Genomic DNA, 18,982 nt, shown 5'->3' with positions numbered 1-18,982 from the left:
ATGAGCGTAAAGACCGAAGACCTTTTTTAAGACGGTTGTTTACTCAATGGGACACATTTAATCACTGGGTGTTTGTTGGGTGTTTTGGTTCATTGGCATACATTTTACAAAATACACATAGTCTCTGCACCAATAATGTAAAACTATAAGTTTACACATGTAACATCTAATTAATTTAACTTGCTTAGGAAAGTTTTCTAGACATGACACAAAATTGGTTCACATCAGTTCCTGAATGTGAACAATGAGGGGATACGCTTAGCCTAAAAGACTCAGAAGGGAAATTAGGTCCTGCCCCAAATTGCACACTTCATGTGCTCTTTCAGTCTTGTGGACCTTCAATGGCAGCCGTGTGCTGGTGTCCGTTAAGTCCACAAGACTGAATGGTGTCCCATTCATAATTTTATGTTTCAGAAGGGTGGTCACTCTCAATGCGCACTTTTGACGAACTCTCAAAACCACAATCTTCTCATCAGACATCATCTGTACCCGACTTTCAAAAGCAGCATTACGTCGCTATAGTGTGGACTCGTGACCGAGGGCTTAGGGTTTCAAATGGGACAGAGCCTTAAGAGATGGTGTGGATTTAGTGTGCGTTTGTACATGCGCTTTGGACAGTCTTGCACACTTACTTCCCGTCATCTGCACACGCTCTCTAGACCGCAAGTGTGGGTATTTGGACAGACCCAGAAAATATCCCCATCACAGAAGAGAGAGAGAGAGAGAGAGAGAGAGAGAGAGAGAGAGAGAGAGAGAGAGAGAGAGAGAGAGAGAGAAACCTGTTAAAGAGTGTAATAATCTTTCTCTGAATCAGATCTTTGCTGTCATGGTTTTCATTTGTTCTGAAGTACACATTCGCATAAAGCATACTGATCCTTATGCTTCAAAGAAGAAAAAAGGGTTAGGATTAAAACACCGGTGATTACATCATCTGTCACCACTTCTTCATCATGATTTTGTAACCCGTTTTTTTTCAGAGAAAATCACTTCCTGTGTAGGTTTAGCACTGCTTTAGAAACTATACTCATATTTCCAAACACAAGTCATCTGCGAAGACGAATAATGGAGATAGAGACCATTTATCAAAATGTTAAACACACAGATGTTAAAGACACACATGGACCTCAAATACAGAGTCACAGCCAGGATGAAGGACAAGCTCAAAAGAAAAGTAAGCAGAAAGTTCAGGAACTAAAAAAAAATTCAGTCATGGTTTTCTATGACCTGTGTCAATGTTTCTGCTTTTGTATGAAGTTTTATTATTATTATTCTATTTACTTCCTCAGCATATGTTCTTGTTTACATATTTTATAGCAATTCCAGTTTATAATTTTAACAGAACATGCTTATTACTAAAGACAAAGTTGGATTACTTATAAGGGCTGATTTGAAATGTTATATCTACAGTAATAATATTAATTGTTGTTAACGGATATATGTGTGTGTTTTCTCTGTTTGTCAGGAGGAAGCAAGTGTTTGGTGTTGATGACTGTGATTCTCGGGCTCATATGCGTTGTTCTGCTGGTCTTCATCATATTCCAGCACATCACCATCACAGTTTTAACAGAGTCCAACGTGAAACTGAAGGAAGATTCTGGAAAAGGTCAGTACAAATCCGTTTTTGTGCAAGTGGTTTCTTTTACGATACAGTTTTGAAAAGTGTTTTTGTACAAAAATCTGTGTGGTCCAGTTTTGTTTTCCAAGTCCAACGAGGAGATGAACTGGAATGAGAGCAGGCAGTACTGCAGAGATCGAGGAGCTGATCTGATCATTATCAACACTGAAGAGAAGCAGGTGAGATTGTGTGAGTGTCTGTTAAAGGAGTAGTTTACTTTAAAATGAAAATTAGCCCATGATTTACTCACCCTCAAAACATCCTAGGTGTATATGACTTTCTTCTTTCAGACGAATACAATCAGGGTTATATTAAAAAAATGCCCTGGCTCTTCCATGCTTTATAATGGCAGTGCATTGCAACCAACAGTTGGAAGCTCAAAAAAGTAAATCCATCCATCATATAATGCTCCACACTGCTCTGAGGGGTTAAAAAAGGCCTTTTTTGTGTAAGAAAAATATTAATATTTAACATGTTACAAAGTAAAATTCTAGCATCCGGTCAAACGAACATACTCAGTCTACTTACGCCTAAAGCGCAACTTACGCAACTTGTGATGTCGGAAGTAGCGTAGTGTGTCATGGCGTAGCGTAAATATCAGCAGTACATCGCATTACTCGCATAAGTTGCGCTTTACACTTAAGTAAGATCAAGACAAATCTGTATGTTCGTTTGGCCAGAAGCTAGTTATTTTACTTTAAAAAGTTTTAAATATTTTTCTTACACAAACGCATCGCTTCACTTCATAAACCCCCCAGAGCAGTGTGGAGCACTTTTATCATGAATAGATGCAGTTTTTTGAGCTTCAAACTGTTGGTTGCAATCGACTGCCATTATAAAGCTTGGAAGCATCAGGGTGTTTTTTTTATACAACTCTGATTTGTATTCGTCTGAATGATGAATGTCATATACACCTATGATGGCTTGAGGGTGAGTAAATCATGGGCTAATTTTCATTTTAAAGTGATCCACTTCTCTAATCAATGAATGAGAGGAATCACACTTATTCCTGTTTTTATTCACACAGAAGTTCATATCTTCCTTCATCAAGGAGAGAGTTTGGATTGGTTTGTCTGAGGAGAACAACGGCAACTTGACATGGGTGGACAATTCACCACTGGATCAAACGTAAGACTTAAAACACTTGCATAAAACCACTGCTTATTCGTTTTAGTAATCATAAAATGTATTATACTCTTCTTCTCTGCTCTGCTTCATCTTCTGTACACGTTTAGGACTGATGATTCATGAATTGCTTGTGTTGCTCATAATTTGTCATATGTTAAATGGTTAAAACGAATAATTTAACATTTGGGGTTCTTAATAATTCTGACACATTTTATTCAGGTTTTGGTATAACGGTGAGCCGAGTAGCTTTCATGAGAACTGCATTGAACTGGATCCTGGAAGAGACCCGGTGAACAACTGGAATGATCTCCCATGTTCATGGAATATTAAATGTATTTGTGAGAAATAGGTTTAATACAGTCTTGTCGTGCTTTTACTTCTATTATCTCATGGAATCAATCTTATTTTGATCACATAAGTAATTATTAAGTGTCCTGTCATTCAAAACTGTCAGTTTATTTCATCATGTACTGCATTCATGCGAAATTCTGCACTTTATCTGATGTGTTCATGTCTTGCTCCATCACAAGCAGCTCTATATTAATACGACCTAATTCTAGCTGTTATCGTGATGAGCCTCCTGTGTTAGTCTGAAATTATGAGGTAAACATCACTTTACAGAAGTGTAAAGTCTCTGCTCTGATTCAGCATATTATTCTGATATTGAGTGTCTGCGAAGCTGTTTTTGAATTGCTTCTGTTTTAATAAAATGTTCAAATGCCTATTATCACCAAATTTTTGTTTTTATTTCATATTGAATTCTTGTGTAGGATCTCCTTTATTGTGCTAGATTTCCTCCAGTCCAGCAGGGCGCAATAAAGAGCAGATTTATTCCACTAAAGGGATCAGAGAGGAAGAAAAAGACATCAGATCCACAGCATTTGCTTCTGTCATTCAGTGTCTTTGCTGCATCTAGAGACGTTTTTTCCCCTCCGGATCCTGGGGAAAGGACGGGTTTTGATTCTTTCGTTTGGTTATTTAAAACCATGTTCATGCTAATCCTGCACTAAATGATATGTTCTTAAAGATGTTCCAGCAATAAGTAAAAATGGATGTATGGCGACCATCTGATAGTTAGTTTTGAAAGAGAACTAATAACCCCAGCAAGAGAAAACACTGCTTCTTCACCTGCAACTGTTGAGGTCCTTTGTGTAAAATATCATCTTGAGTCTGCTTCACACTCCCGCTGGATTTACTTCAGACGTCTTGTGATTTGGGCAGTTTTTAAGAGGATCTCTTCCGTAAACACAAGGCCGATTTCTGTGGATCAAACCCGGTGAACCATCATGGCCAAAGTGCAGGTGCTTAACGTGGCTGTTCTGGATAACCCCAGTCCTTTCGGAAACCCGTTTCAGTTCGAGATCACGTTTGAATGCATGGAGGACCTACCTGAAGGTGAGAGATTTCACAAATGAACACTATTTAAACACGAACTTGGTAATTACTGTGTATATAGTCGAATACCGAAGGCTATAGAAGCATTTTTTGCAGAGCCATTATTCCTTAAACGGCAAGAATAATTCGAATAGTCATTCTGATTTTTACGCGGGAAAAGTTTTATTATCAGTTGTAAATGTTCACGCGCTTGATATTTTGGCGCCGGCGGGGAGTTCGATGACAGCGCGAGCCCGCCCTTCCTTCGCTGATTGGTCTGATAGTAGACCAATGTATTTCTCCTGGCTTTGATTGGTTGGAAGTTATGACGTAACGTGTCGGGAAGCGCTATGAAGATTTGCGAGTTGAGCTTTATGATTCGTTTACTGATAATGTTGAATTCGGTTCAATTACTGAAATGCATTTGTTTTATTTTATAAACACAAATAGGCTAAGCGAAGACTCTTGAAGTTATTAGTTAGCCTCTTTAATTTGTTTGGTAAATTGATATCCATATGCAAAAATGTACACTCTTAAACGCTAGTCTTGTAGTGTTTGAAAACATTTTTCTCTCCCAAACTTGTAAATTATACGTTACCAAAGATTTTTGTTGGCTCTAGAGTGATATTTTTTTAATCTATTTATGTATAGTATAATGTAATGTTATTATGCCATTATATTCTGTTGCACGTACAATCAACATATTGTGAGGGATTTCTTTTTTTTTTTAATTTTTTTTAAATTTTTGTTATGCCTTCTGGACATTTTTATTTTTTCTCAGCATTTGCATTATCGTAGTTAAAAAAGATAAGGATTGGGCATAGGCCTATTTCCACATGATTTTCGCATAAAAAAAGAAGAAAACATGTTATTCAATTATTTTCAGTTATAGCCACCAACGTAACAGTGATTATGACACTTAATAGCCAAGTAAAATGCTCATCAAAAGTTGTTAGCATCAATTTGTAGGCCAACCCTGTAGGCCAATTCACCCTTTTAGAATAGCCAGAGTTTTTTTGTGAGATTTGTGATTAACATTAGGGTAAGACATTTTGTTCTATAAATACAAAGCCTCAAATAATACTCCTGATATCAAAACCAAATATAAAACATTAAATACAAATATAATGACTACAAAGGTAGTCCAATTCATCAAGCATGTAAACTCACATCCTTGAGGTAATTTTGCACTGAATGCTCAGTTTGCTTGCAGCTGTTTTTTTGTTTGTTTGTTTTTAACCACTGAACAGTCTTGAATTCTTGTATTGAAAATACCTTGTGCAAATGAGAGATTTGAATATGTTTCTATTTATAATAGCTTATCCCTCTGTTTCTCTCAGATCTGGAGTGGAAGATCATCTACGTGGGCTCTGCAGAGAGCGAGGAGTACGACCAGGTTCTGGACTCGGTTCTGGTCGGCCCGGTTCCTGCAGGAAGACACATGTTTGTGTTTCAGGTGGGCTGAAACACTAGCAGTAGCCTAGAATAATACCGTCTTGGTAAATACATTGCAGTGCACTCACTGCCACCTAGAGATGCATTGAGAAAATACAATGTAAATTTGCACAAATTGGATTAAAGAGGAATTTTGAGATTTGTCTCAGATCCAAAAAAGTGCTAAACAATGAAACAGTTTACCACTTACAATTAAAGATAGTTGTTGGCCAAATTAATATGTAAATTCAACTGTTCATGTCCATGCCTAGATGAGTGCCTAAGAAGTCAGTGAGGTTGTTTCTTCTCCCACTGGTTTTGACCTGAGGTTCAGCTTTGTTTGTGATAAGACTATCGACAGTTTATCTCACCGAATCACAGGTTATTTTCTGTTATTTTTAGGGCTGTCATAATATATCGCAATATGCATCAATATGTATTGTGTATAGTTCACCCAAAATGAAAATAACTGTGAAAAAATTCAAGTTTACTTAGTTTTAGTGTCAGTACTACATTAAACTACTATATATATAATGTATAAGAATGCAATGGGGGAATATTTGTGGGTCCTGATAATGTCTTATGTTAGCTGTAAAAAGTCTACATTATTTTAAATATATCTACAGTGAAAGAGTGCAAGTATATTCGTCTGAAATAATTCTGTGCTTTCAGCTTCAGAATCATGAATATTTTTATTCTGGTGTCTCTATTGTCCTGTGCTTTGGGTTTCCAGCATCAAGTCCAAGCCTATTCATATACACACACAATGTAAAACCAAATTTAGCATTTTAATCAACAGTACATTTTTTGTTAACCTTTTACCATATGTCTTGAGTATCAAAATAATAATCGTATCGTGATGTGCATCTAATCGTGACATGAGGGTATCGTTACACCCATAGTTATTTTCAATGTGTACTGAATTGATCTTTTGGAAACAGTTGAATGCATCATTACAATCAACTTAGATTAGTCTTTTAGGGTTGAAAAGGGGCTGAAAATTTCTGGTAAATTTCCAGAAACTTTCCCCAAAATCCTGGAAAGTTTCAGAAAACACTAGACATAGGGGCGTTTGTAGATATCACGTTGTTTACTGAAGGCATCAGAGTGAAGGACGAGTTTCTCTCTCTCTTGATTTGATTGACAGGCGGATGCTCCAAACACTGGGCTGATCCCTGAGAGTGATGCGGTGGGCGTGACCGTAGTGCTGATCACATGCACCTATCGGGGACAGGAATTCATTCGCATCGGCTACTACGTCAACAATGAGTACACAGAACCCGAGCTACGGGAAAACCCGCCCGTCAAACCCAACTACACACAGGTGAGAGATTACATTCGGATTGAGCTTCACCCGCCAATGTTAACTTACAGCGCACACACACGCACACACACACACACACACACACACACACACACACACACACACACACACACACACACACACACACACACACACACAAGAGTAGGATTCCACAAATTCTGGTTATACTGCTGTTGAAAAATGAATATACACAAACTAAAAAGACTATTATAAAATACTGTTTTGATTTTAAATGTCTTAAAGGTTTATTGATTTGCTAAATAATGAGCCATCATCTCAATATTTATAATCATAAACTGTGTTTTCATCCAAAGTTGCGGAATTAACTTGCAATGTCGCATACATCATTTAAAGTTGAATGAGAACAAAATCGTCACTTCCTGATAAACTGGCGGCAAACATCACTAAGAAAATGTAAAGTTGGTACAGTAGGAGAAGCCACTGTTGGTCTTTTTTCATATATAAATGAAACACTATAGAGCATTTGTGAACAGACGTCACAGTTACGTCACTTGCAGATGCGCACACATCATGGTGGGAGAAATACAGTAGTAAAAAGTGGAGGCAAATGGGCAAAATCTATGAAAAACAGGATGTCAGATTCAATATGCATAAAAAGATGGTCTTCATTTTTATAGAATATACTGTCGGCCTTTGAAGCTGAACGCAGGCGTTTTTGACTGCTAGCCATTAGACAGACAGACTGGATCGATGAAACCTTCCATGATTCGTGTACTATAAAAACATGAATTTGATGTAAACAATAGGTCTACATAAAATATATGTATATATATATATATATATATTTATTATTATAATAGTACAATAATATTCACATATGCAGTTCATAGGTAGCATAATGTATTAGCCCTACATTTACAGCATGAAATAATATTTAAAACTACCATTTTATCACAAATTCTTGCAATTGTGAGTTTATATCTCTTCATTCGGACTTCATAACTTTTGTTTATATCACAATTTTCAGGAGAAAAAGTCAGAATAGCTGGATATAACCTCGCAGTTCTGGGGAAAAAAGACAGAACAATGAGTTTATATCAATTCTGATTTTTCTTCTCAGAATGGTGAGAAATAAACTTGAAATTACCTTTTTTATTCTTCCATAGAGGTTATTATTGCGAACCTTTTCCATCACCGATTTTGCTCAGGCTTTTCAGAATATATTATCGGATAACACATTGACCCGCATCAAATGACCGCATACGTTTTATTTATACGCATTTTTTAAATTTATGCATATCTTGGCACTTCCATCCTGGAAATTTTTTTAAATGCGATATCTCAAAATGTGCATAAAAATAGGAGGGTAGAAACCATATATTAACAGCAAGAAGTAAAATACAGTAAAACTCTAGTTAAAATGATTCAAGTATATTTTACACTGTTTTTTAACCGAATGAGCACAAAAAAATATTATAATGAATTATATACATCAATATAACAATAAATATAGATATTATGAATATATAATATACTTATATTGAAATGATGAATTTTTACAGGAATATGGGAAGCAGGAATACAGATGTGAATTTAGACAGAAGACCCATTAACACTCATAAACTGATGCATGTTATATATTGAGAGTCTATGTGTGTAACACAGATCTGTGTATTTGTAATGTGGTCCGCCGGTCAGATCAAAGAGGCAGGTGTCTGCCGTTTATAGCCCAGTATCGTTTATAATTCATTAATTCTCCTAAACCATTCCGGATCGCTGCCATTGTGCATGTTGTTCCCGAATCCCGTATTTCCATCAATCCATTCTGTTGTGAATCAAGAGATTCTTAAACCATTCAATGAATATGTAAAACTCATTTGACACAAAAACAGGTGAATGGGAAACACACCACTACTGAGATATAATTTAATAATAATATATTGCTAACAGATTACAATTAGGTTTCCATTTGTTAACATTAGTTAAAGGGATCATGACATGGATTTTAAAAATATGGTTCTTGAGGTGTACTAATAATGTTAAAGTTTTGTACAAAAAAAACCCCAAAACAAATATATATATATATATATATATATATATATATATATATATATATATACGGAAAAAAACTGTTTTTTCAACCCTCGTTCTGAGCCTCTGTCTGAAATGATCAGTTTTTAAGGCTTGTCAGTAAACGCCACTGTTATCATTGGTTGACGTCACTACATAGGAAACAGTATTAACACTAGGGATGGCCCGATACCGATACTGGCATCGGTGATCGGGTTGATACTGTCCTCATATACTCGTACTCGTACTCATAAAAATTCGCCGATACCACGCCCCGATACCACGTACATTTTGCGAAACGAAACTGGCCGCCGCGAGTGCTTTGTCGAGGTGAACTGAGGCATAGGGACGTGCACTCCCAACGCAAAAGAGTGCGGCGCGGCACTAGATCTGATGGCCGAGCGCGAGCGCGGGCGCGGGCGGTAATCCACTCACTCTGTGTGTGCGGGTTCCGGGAGAATAAAACGATTCGCGGGACTCCCGCAAACTAGAAATATCTATGAATTCAACATATTAAAACTAATAGATTTTCATTCATCTGTTGCAGAAAAGCAAGAAGAACAACTAAAACAAAATAGAAACGATTTACAGGCCAGAGTTTCTATTCATAACATGTTTGCAGCGTTGAGCGATGTAGCCAATCACAGACATGTGTGTTGATTTCTTGAACGCAATGGCTAATCAGAAGCATTTAAGATAGACTCCCATCACCGCTCAAAACTTTTTTGTTCAGTGCTGAATTCTGTATGCTGGCAAATCCTCTAATTCTAACAAACAAAGTGTGGATATTATGAAAGATTCATTGTGCAGTCAGCTTCATTGATAATAACAGATGTGTGAGATCGCGATGAACTGTCAGCTTTTTAGGAATTAGACTATTAAGGGAGCGCACTTTGGGCGCATTCAGTCATGTCAGACCATGCACGCAGTAACTGCTTGCTTTTATGTTAAATTAACAGTAGTTTGTGTGTTAATACATTTATTATTTTACTCATTATTATTTATTTTTAGACTTGTTAAAACAAGCAGAGAAGAAAATAAAAACAGTCTTCTAACCTGTGTTCTAAAATAGTCTTCTGTCTTCTTTTCTGGGAGCCTATAGTTACTTTTGCGGTAGAAATATCGGTATCGGTACTCGATATCGGCAAGTACACAAATGTAAATACTCGTACTCGTATCGGTTTGAAAAAAAATGGTATCGGGCCATCCCTAATTAACACCCCCTCGCTATTGCATGTTTACTAGGGATGGGTATCGCTAAGGTTTTAACGGTATTACTACTCTTTCCGATACTGCTTATTGATCCGGTACTTTAACGGTATTCTTATCGGTTCTTTTTGTTATAAAAAATACATATCTAGGATAGGACATGATAAGCAATTACAAAGTACAAAAACATGGTTAAAGAAAAAATGTAAATAAGTATACAATAGGGGTGTCACGATTATCCAAATCATCGATTCGATTACATTTTCGATTCTAAGGTCACGGTTAGAGTCGATTCTCGATTTTTTTTTTGCTGTTGCTCCTAAAAAGCTGACATCAGTTCATCGCAATCTCACACATCTCTGTTATTATCAGTGAAGCTGACTGCACAATGAATCTTTCATAATATATAGCCTACACTTTGTTTGTTATAATTAGAGGATTTGCCAGCGTACAGAATTCAGCACTGAACAAAAAGTCCGTTTTGAGCGGTGAGGAGAGTCTATCTTAAATGCTTCTGATTGGTCATTGTGTTCAAGAAATCAACACATATGTCTGTGATTGGCTAAATCGCTCAACGCTGCAAACATGTTATAAATAGAAACTCTGGCCTGTAAATCGTTTCTATTTTGTTTTAGTTTTTCTTGTTGCTTTTCTGCAACAGATGAAAAAAAGGTATTCGTTTTTATATGTTTTATTCATAGATATTTCTAGTTTGCGGGAGTCCCGCGAATCTTTTTATTCTCCCGCACACACAGAGTGAGTGCATTACCGCCCGCGCTCGCACTCGCCCATCAAATCTAGTCCCGCGCCGCACTCTATTGCGTCGGCAGTGCACGTCTATAGATCAAGAGCCCGGCCCGAGGATAGTGACGGGAAATATCAGGCCAAGTTCGGGCTCGGGCATAGAATCCAAGTTAGAGGACTCACAGCCTTTCAACACGTGTGTTTTTTCCCCGCGCCGTGATGAGTCGTTCATGAACCGTTCATTGCCTCTGTCACGCGACAAATGAACAAAAGACTCGGAAGGACAAGTATTAATGTTCCCTGTAAATTACTTTTGACTGCATTATAATCATTTCTTAATTCAGAATATGATCAAGATTGCGTTGGATGTGTTCGGGGAATTTGCCTGTTAAAAGTATAACATTTAAAGGCCCTGAAATGACTAGAAAAAAGATTAGTTAATTTTGATGAACGAGATTGAACAATAGAGTCAGTAAAACGATCCGAACTTTCCATCACGGGCGCGACATGGGGGCGTGGCAGTATCGACGATTCCATTTTTTATTTCGATTTTTGAGTTTGTGAATTAATTTCGATCGATTTCGATTTAAAATCGAAATCGTGACAACCTTAGTATACAATAAAACGAAGATACAATTTCTATACACAGTGCTTCAATTTCAGGAAGGTCTACTAACATTACTGTTCAGGTAAGTAATGTGGCCTAAAAATAAATCTAATAAAGTAATCAAATGTAAAATAACACTGCATAGTTTATCATAGATGGATTAATTCTTATTAAAGCTGAAGTTATTAATTCAAGAGCTGTGAGTGATTTTCTCTCCGCCTTTTGTTGTTTGATTCTCCTTAATAGCGCAATCGTCCGCAGGTTTATTAGGCTGCTGCCCCTTTAAGAAAAAAAAAAAAACGATGTCCATTTAAGACATAGACTGTGTTAAAGTGAATAAAATGTGCTTAATTGAATCTCCAATCCGGTCATTTTGACATATTTGTGTGTATAGTTGATCGTTTAGGCACGAAGCCCAAAGTATTTTGTCCTTTTAATAGCAATTTTTATCATCAAACGCATTCTGGGATTTATCAACAGAAGAGACTCGATCACCGACTGTTCTGATTCTGACTTTCAGTTTGAGTTTAGGGAGAAATCACCGCTGTTAAAGGTAGGAAGTTGCGCTAGACAGAATGCGGCTATAGTTTTTCACATTTTTACCTCAAATATCTTCTTTTTATAATCATTGGAAGCTAAAATGGAACTCTGTGATATTAATCTAATTTTATTTTAGATCTAAAGTGTAAGCACACGTTTGAGTGTTTAGGTCTGTCGTCACTCATGAAGCAGGGCTGTCGTGTTGTGTGCGCTGAGACCCCGCGTGAGAGATCGCTCTCTCTTCTGGACTCCCAATAGAAGTCCAAAAATGCATCACAGAAAAATGGTTTAATATTATTGTATATAGAAATGGCTGGCGAGATAAACATTTTTTTTGCAAGATAACGTCTTTATAGCAATAATAAATTTGTAGGCAATTGTCAGCCCTTAAGCGGCTACGTGCCAGTGGGCGGGGCCTATGATGTGATGATGTAAAACTATTGGTTGATGTCTTGCTCTGGAGGCGGGCATATGCAAATATATTTGCCGCAATATCCAAACAAGCCATTTTTTTTTTTTTTTTTTTTTTTTTAGATTGATCAAATAAACGCTTTGTTTATAATTAGGAGGATGTTTTAAGCTATGGAAATTGCAGGATGATTGAACGGTACAAAGACCTCTATTATAACTTATTTGATTTGTCATGAGCCCTTTAGCTACAGTAGTCTTAATGTTAATTTCAGCATTTACTAATACAATATTAAAATTAAAAGTTGTATCTGTTAATATTATTTAATTGACCTGAGCTCACATGAACTAACAATGAACAGATGTATTTTAATTGTCGCTCATTGTAAATGTTAGTTAGTGCATTAACTACACTCTGAAAAACACTGGGTTAAAACTACCCAATGTGGGTTGTTTTTAACCCAAGGGCTGGGTAAATGTAGGACACAAAACATGTTGGGTTCATTTTACCCAGCAAATTGGGTTGTTTATTTAACCCAGCATAATGGGTTAATTTATTTTTACTATAGTACTAGTTTTTTTTTTTTTTACTTCCTCTAAACTTAAAAAAAAAACTCCACACAACCACTGGTTTACATGATAATCCCTTTATTTTTTTATCATATTTTACAGTATAGGATAATTGATATTGTTGATTTGCACACAATTAAACGATATACAGAACATTAACGAATTTATAGATACAAAAAACTTCTGCATTTTACCGAAGACACGCACCAATTTGACGGAGCTGCACTTCTCTCTCCTGAAGAGGTTGCAAAAAGCCCGCAATAAATAACTCAACCCCTGGGTTGTTACGTTTGACCCAGGATCTGGGTAACACATAAACTACCCAAACACTGAAAAAATTACACAAAGAATTGCTAAAGCCAGGATTTATTTAGAAAAACTAACCCAAGAATTTTTAGTGTGTAACGTTAACTAGTGGGACATTATTGTAAAGTGTTACTAATATATTATATTTTAAGGAATAATGTTAGCATTGAGTCTTTAAAATGTAACGCTGACAAATCATTATACTTTTTGATGTTTTATCATGTTTTTTTTTTGTGCCGATCCGCAGCTTCAAAGGAACATCTTGGCATCGAACCCTCGGGTGACCCGTTTCCACATTAACTGGGAAGCAACGATGGACAAGATGGAAGATTCGGAGAATGTAGACCCCGCCCCCAACACCATGCTCCCGCCTACTTCCATGCCCGGCAAAGCCCCGCCCCTCGGACTCATGCCCGACAACTCCATGGACTGCTTATAGAACTGACACACAACAACAACCTCATTCATGAAGTAATAAATGTGTTGTCTTGTATTTATACTCCTCCATGTTCTCTCAGTTGTGATTGGCCACAGTCAGGGACTCTTTAGGCCTTTACTTCCTGTCTCGAACAACAGGGGGCGGGGCCTACAACAGGGGGCGGAGCCAACAGCACCAGCAGACATGGACTGTTTTCTTCTGTTTTCCTCTGGTGCGCATCACTAGTGGAAACATGTTCAGGTCACGAAAACATGTTCTAGTCACATTTCTCTGCGCAGTTAAAAAAAAGATCATATTTAGCTGAAATGCAATGAAGCATTTTTTGGATTTGTTTACAAATATTTCCCAAATTTTGTCTTTATAATAATGCAAAACAAGGTCATTTTCATTACTGCAATGCAAAAATGATCATAAAACATTTTTATTGATGATATAATAATAACTGATGTAAATTGTAAATGCATAATGGTCGTGTGGATACTATAATGAAAAAATCCCCATGGAGAAGAATAATAATAATAAGAACAACATCTGTAAACTTTGTTTTTCTTTTAATTGTGGAGTGAAATGTGACTGACATGTGTTTGTGAGATTCACGCTGTGATTCTTTACGGTCAGAAATCAGCAACTTTTCTGGGAGTGTTTTTCTCGGATGCGCTTGCAACTCCTCACAAATCCAACTCAGTTTCTGTTTTGTTGGAGTGAGATTATTTAGAGAAGTATTTTGGTTTTAATCTAAATGCCTGGTTCATATTGGTACTTTTGTTGCCTTCTTTTTCTTCCCATGTGATTTTTCTTTTGTTTATGAAAAGTCTCAGTCTGAATAAATATTAACTTTTGTCTTTGTAAAGCGGTCTTTGGTTTTCTCTCCATCCTCTCGCTGTTTCGTACGGATACACACCCTGTGTGTGTCTTTTTATTATGTTGCTAGGCAACGGCTATTAGAGATGGCACTTTGGGCTGCTCCACCTTTGATCCACACATCACATCAGACAACTCCTCTTCCTTTCATCCCTCCCTCTATTCTCTGTCCTCTGATGTGTGTGTGGAAATGTGCAGACCGGGTCAGGCGGGCTGTGGACGAGAGTCAGGTGACGCCGACATCATAATGTGCATTCAGGAATTCATATTTACCACACATGAGCAGAAACTTGTAAAGCTCCAGAAAATGCTAAGTTTTAAACTGGTGGAGTCTTTTTGCTTTGTTTAAAAAAACATTCAGGACCAACAGGGCAGTGTTTTAACATTGAGATATTTATAGATACACAAAACAAACCCAGTAATATTGTGAAATATTATTTCGATTTAAAACCGCTGTTTTCTATGTGAATATATGTTAAAGTGTAGCTAATTTATTCCTATCAAAGCTGAATTTTCAGCATCATTACTACGGTCTTCAGTGTCACATGATCCTTCAGAAATCACTGTAATATGAGGATTTGATTCTCAAGAAACATTTCTCATTATTATCAATGTTGAAAACAGTTGTGTAACATTTTTTTTAGGATTCTTTGATGAACAAAGTTAAAAACAACAGCATTTATTTGAAATAGAATCTTTTGTATTTGTTTAACTACACAATTAGATAATACCAATTACCCAGCAATGCTTCACTTTGTTCAGTCTGTGCTGTAATGATGCATTATTAATTAAAGAAAAAACACTAAAGCAAAATATGGTCAGGTCAAAATGTCTGAATCATTTTTGGTCCCAAATTTGTATACATTTTTACTGATAGTCACTGTATGAAGAATTTTGGGGTGCAATATTTCCCAGTTTACTTTATCTATCCCCACTTACATGAACTAGTGGCCTGCACCCACTAAAAAGTATAAAAAATATCAATCATTATATCTGGTGTTTGAATATTTTTTGGTTTGACTATGTGTTTATTTAATAAGACAGTGGCTGTTTTTTTTTTTTGCATTTTAGCTGAATTTTTATATTCAAGTTCTCCATTATATATTTTAAGTTTTATATTTCTTACAGTTCAAAATATTGCGGGTTAAGGCTATAATAGCAGGTTCCAGAGTGACAAAATGTCCTTGTATTAGACCCAATATGCGTTAAATGATCGGCATCGTTTTTTCCCCAGAACAACAACGGTGAAAATGTTCAATACATGTGTTTATGTGGTTATAAAACATTTAATGCACTCAGTAACATCATTCATAAAGTCCCGTCCATTTTAATAAACATAAAAAAGGGACAGTTCTCTTTCTACATTGGCTAATCACAACTCACAACAGCTTGATTAGAGCCTGTCAATCACTCCACACATCTGTCCGCCTGGCCAATGGGGTGAGTCGGGGGGCGGGGCTCAATCTGTGTGGGCGGAGTCTGCGTCGATGGCTACGGGAAGCGCAGCTGCATGAACGATCATCTCACCGATCCTGCGTCCGTGTTTTTCACCCGCGATTCCCGGAACACGGAACACCCCGCGGGGCGGCGAGCGAGCGAGGGACTGCGGGGCCGCGGAGGTGCGGCGGAGAGCCAAGCCAGGAAAGGACGCCCGAGTCCGGGTTGATGCTGGCGGCCCGTCCGCCCTTTAAACACGGATGCTTTTGCGTTCATAAGCGATCGCCGTTTATTCGTGAACAGATCGGACGCGTTAACGTCCACTATTTTCACTCTCAAAGCCGATCGGCAGGCGTCAATCGCACGAACGGACCGTGAGAGCCAAGGCGCGGCAGGAGCATCATCTTCCTGCGGGTCTCCAGCGCCTGACAGGCCCGGAGACATGGGCAACACGCCGGCCGCCAAACGGGGAAACGAGATGGAAAGCGGTGGGTGTCTTTAAAGCTTCCCAATCATTATGTTTAGTCATGATCGATCATGGCGATCGGTTTCATCATCAGATGCTCAGATTCCTCGGGAATATATTCGTGCATGTGTGAGGCTTCAGCAAAGAGAGAGAGAGAGAGACAGAGAGAGAGAGGATGCTGATGCTGTCATGGCGATTTCAGGCTCAAACAATGTCTTGATGCTTTAATAAGCGTTTCGTTTGGAGGTTTTGTGTGTGTATGTGTATTCTGTACACTATAAAATATCAAGAATGTTTATTCAACAGATAAGACTCTATATGTATTTGATGGGTCCAGATGTGCACAAGGTCTGAATAAAACAGCAAGAACCCCTTATATGCAGGGGACCACGTATCAAAATTTGATAACAATCGTATTAATTGACATCTATGTTGGTTATGGCCCTGCTAGTTGAAATGTTTAACCCTGGGTTAAGTTTTTCATGTTTCACACGGTTCATACTAACCCTGGTTTAGCCTAGTAATTAGCTAAGTTGTCAGATTTTAAAATTTTACACATGTAGGCTAAACCCCATCAGGGTATCATTATTTGCATATTTACATTGTTACATCGACTTGCAATCTGTTTTAATAATGCTCTAAAATCACGCTTGCCCTTCACTGTTGACGTTTTTAATGAGTCTTTCTCTTCTGGAAATCAAATCAAAATTGTTGACGGCATCATCTTGCATGTTTTTGTCCAATAAAATCTACTCTGAAATGATTACGTCACGGCTCTCAGCTGTGACATGAACCATTGGCTATTAATGTTAATGAATAAATATTCGATAAGTCCATCGATATATGTCACACACAACCTTCCTGTTTCTGTAAGAAATGTCAAAACGGACAAAAGCCGCTCAACCGTTTCTCTCGATGCTGACGCTTGAGAGTTTGTGTGACTGTACAAAATGAATGAATATTCTTGTATGATTGATTTGTATGTTGTGAAACAACTCAACATAACGCATAACTTTGGTAGTGAAAAATTGGTGCTGCTAACCCCTGTTACAAATACAAGTGTGAAACACTTCTTAACCCAGGGTTAAATGTGGCCTTTCACCCAAAAATGAAAATCATCCAATAATTTACTGACCCCCGAGCCATCCTAGGTGCATATATGACTTAATTCTCTCAGTCAAACACAATTAGGCCAGAGTTAGCCTATATTAAAAGATATCCTTGCTCTTCCCAGTTTTATAATGGGAATGAATGGTACCTGAGATTTTTAATCCCCAAAAAAGTGTATCCATCCATCATAAAAGTGCTCCATTCGACTCCAGGGGTTAATAACGGTCTTCTGAAGCGAAGCCATGCATTTGTGTAAGAAAAATATCCATATTTATAACTTAATAAACTATAATCACTGGCTTCCATTAACGGCCATACGCGAGTCTAGTTCTGGCGGAAGAGTGACCTCTGACCCGAAGAGTGACCTCTGACCCGAAGAGTGACCTCTTACCTGACACATGATGTATTGATGAGTATAAGGATCGAGCAAAACAAAACGGTCATGAATTAGAAGTCTTCCGGTCAGAGGTCACTCTTCGGGTCAGAGGTCACACTTCAGGTCAGAGGTCACTCTTCCGCCGGAACTAGACTTGCGTACAGCCGTTAACGGAAGCCAGTGATTACAGTTTATAAAGTTATAAATATGGATATTTTTCTTCACTTCAGAAGGCCTTTATTAACCCCCTGAAGACGTATGGATTACTTTTATGATGGATGGATGCACTTTTATGGGCTTCAAAATCTAAGGTACCATTCACTCCCATTATAAAGCTTGGAAGAGCCGGGACAATTTTTAATATAACTCTGTGTTCGTCTGAAAGAAGAATGTCATATAGCCTACACCTAGGATGGCTTGAGGGTGAGTAATTCATGATGAAATTTTCATTTTTGGGTGAATTAACCCTTAAACCTGGGGTTAAAAAGACTAATAGTATATCCAACTTCATCTGCATACTTGCGTAAAGCGATCGAATCTGCTAAATGTTCCTGTGAGACATGAAGATAAGTATAAAAATTAACGTCATGATTTCCTGAAAGCTGCTTTGAAATTCACTAAACAAATACATTTGTCTTGAGCGTATCGAGTCGTTTTATGCCTGCTACAGAGTATAAGATCAATACAAATCACACTGTACGACATGGATCTAATAAACTTGTGTACGTAAGTTATGTGTACAAAGTAGACTATGTAAACTTTACGATGATGACACCTATTGAATCGTAGGCTACGATGCAAGTTAGTATAGAAGAATAAAACGTCATGCGCTAGTGGTGAACAAATAGAGCAAGATGAATCACACTTGATTGGCAGTTGTGGTTTTTATGTATGCTGAAAAAAGAGGATGAGGCGAATATGGCATGACATTTGTGAAAATAAGGCTTGAGGAAAGTAGTTTGAAGTTTTAGCGCCATGTCTCGTTGATCAATACGCCCATTGA

The 18,982-nt window shown here is 37.5% G+C and overlaps 3 protein-coding genes across 3 annotated transcripts in view; all 3 read left to right on the top strand.

Moving 5' to 3' along the window:
• The first annotated feature begins 963 nt into the window (after window positions 1-963).
• On the top strand, window positions 964-3,208 carry LOC143710519 (C-type lectin domain family 4 member A). Its single transcript, XM_077201459.1, has 5 exons — window positions 964-1,171; window positions 1,463-1,603; window positions 1,691-1,794; window positions 2,643-2,743; window positions 2,963-3,208. The coding sequence occupies exons 1-5, from the start codon at window positions 1,063-1,065 to the stop codon at window positions 3,090-3,092; spliced, it is 585 nt and encodes a 194-aa protein (XP_077057574.1). The 5' UTR covers window positions 964-1,062; the 3' UTR covers window positions 3,093-3,208.
• Window positions 3,209-3,573: 365 nt separating this feature from the next.
• asf1bb (anti-silencing function 1Bb histone chaperone) lies at window positions 3,574-14,579 on the top strand. The gene is made up of 4 exons (XM_077201322.1): window positions 3,574-4,138; window positions 5,458-5,573; window positions 6,699-6,875; window positions 13,538-14,579. Exons 1-4 carry the CDS (start codon window positions 4,030-4,032, stop codon window positions 13,727-13,729), a joined length of 594 nt encoding a protein of 197 aa, XP_077057437.1. The 5' UTR covers window positions 3,574-4,029; the 3' UTR covers window positions 13,730-14,579.
• Window positions 14,580-16,051: 1,472 nt separating this feature from the next.
• The window catches only part of prkacab (protein kinase, cAMP-dependent, catalytic, alpha, genome duplicate b), a 29,022-nt gene continuing 26,091 nt past the window's right edge, over window positions 16,052-18,982 (top strand). The window contains exon 1 of the mRNA XM_077201321.1: window positions 16,052-16,515. Within this exon, the coding sequence (XP_077057436.1) occupies window positions 16,470-16,515 (46 nt within the window). The 5' untranslated portion in view covers window positions 16,052-16,469. The remainder of the gene's footprint in view (window positions 16,516-18,982) is intronic.

Source organism: Siphateles boraxobius, unplaced genomic scaffold, assembly GCF_051911475.1.
Source record: "Siphateles boraxobius isolate OS27281-9 unplaced genomic scaffold, OSU_SipBor_1 47, whole genome shotgun sequence".
Lineage (NCBI taxonomy): Eukaryota > Metazoa > Chordata > Actinopteri > Cypriniformes > Leuciscidae > Siphateles > Siphateles boraxobius.
Note: the sequence above shows the minus strand (reverse complement) of the source record. Positions and strands in the feature narration are given on the sequence as shown.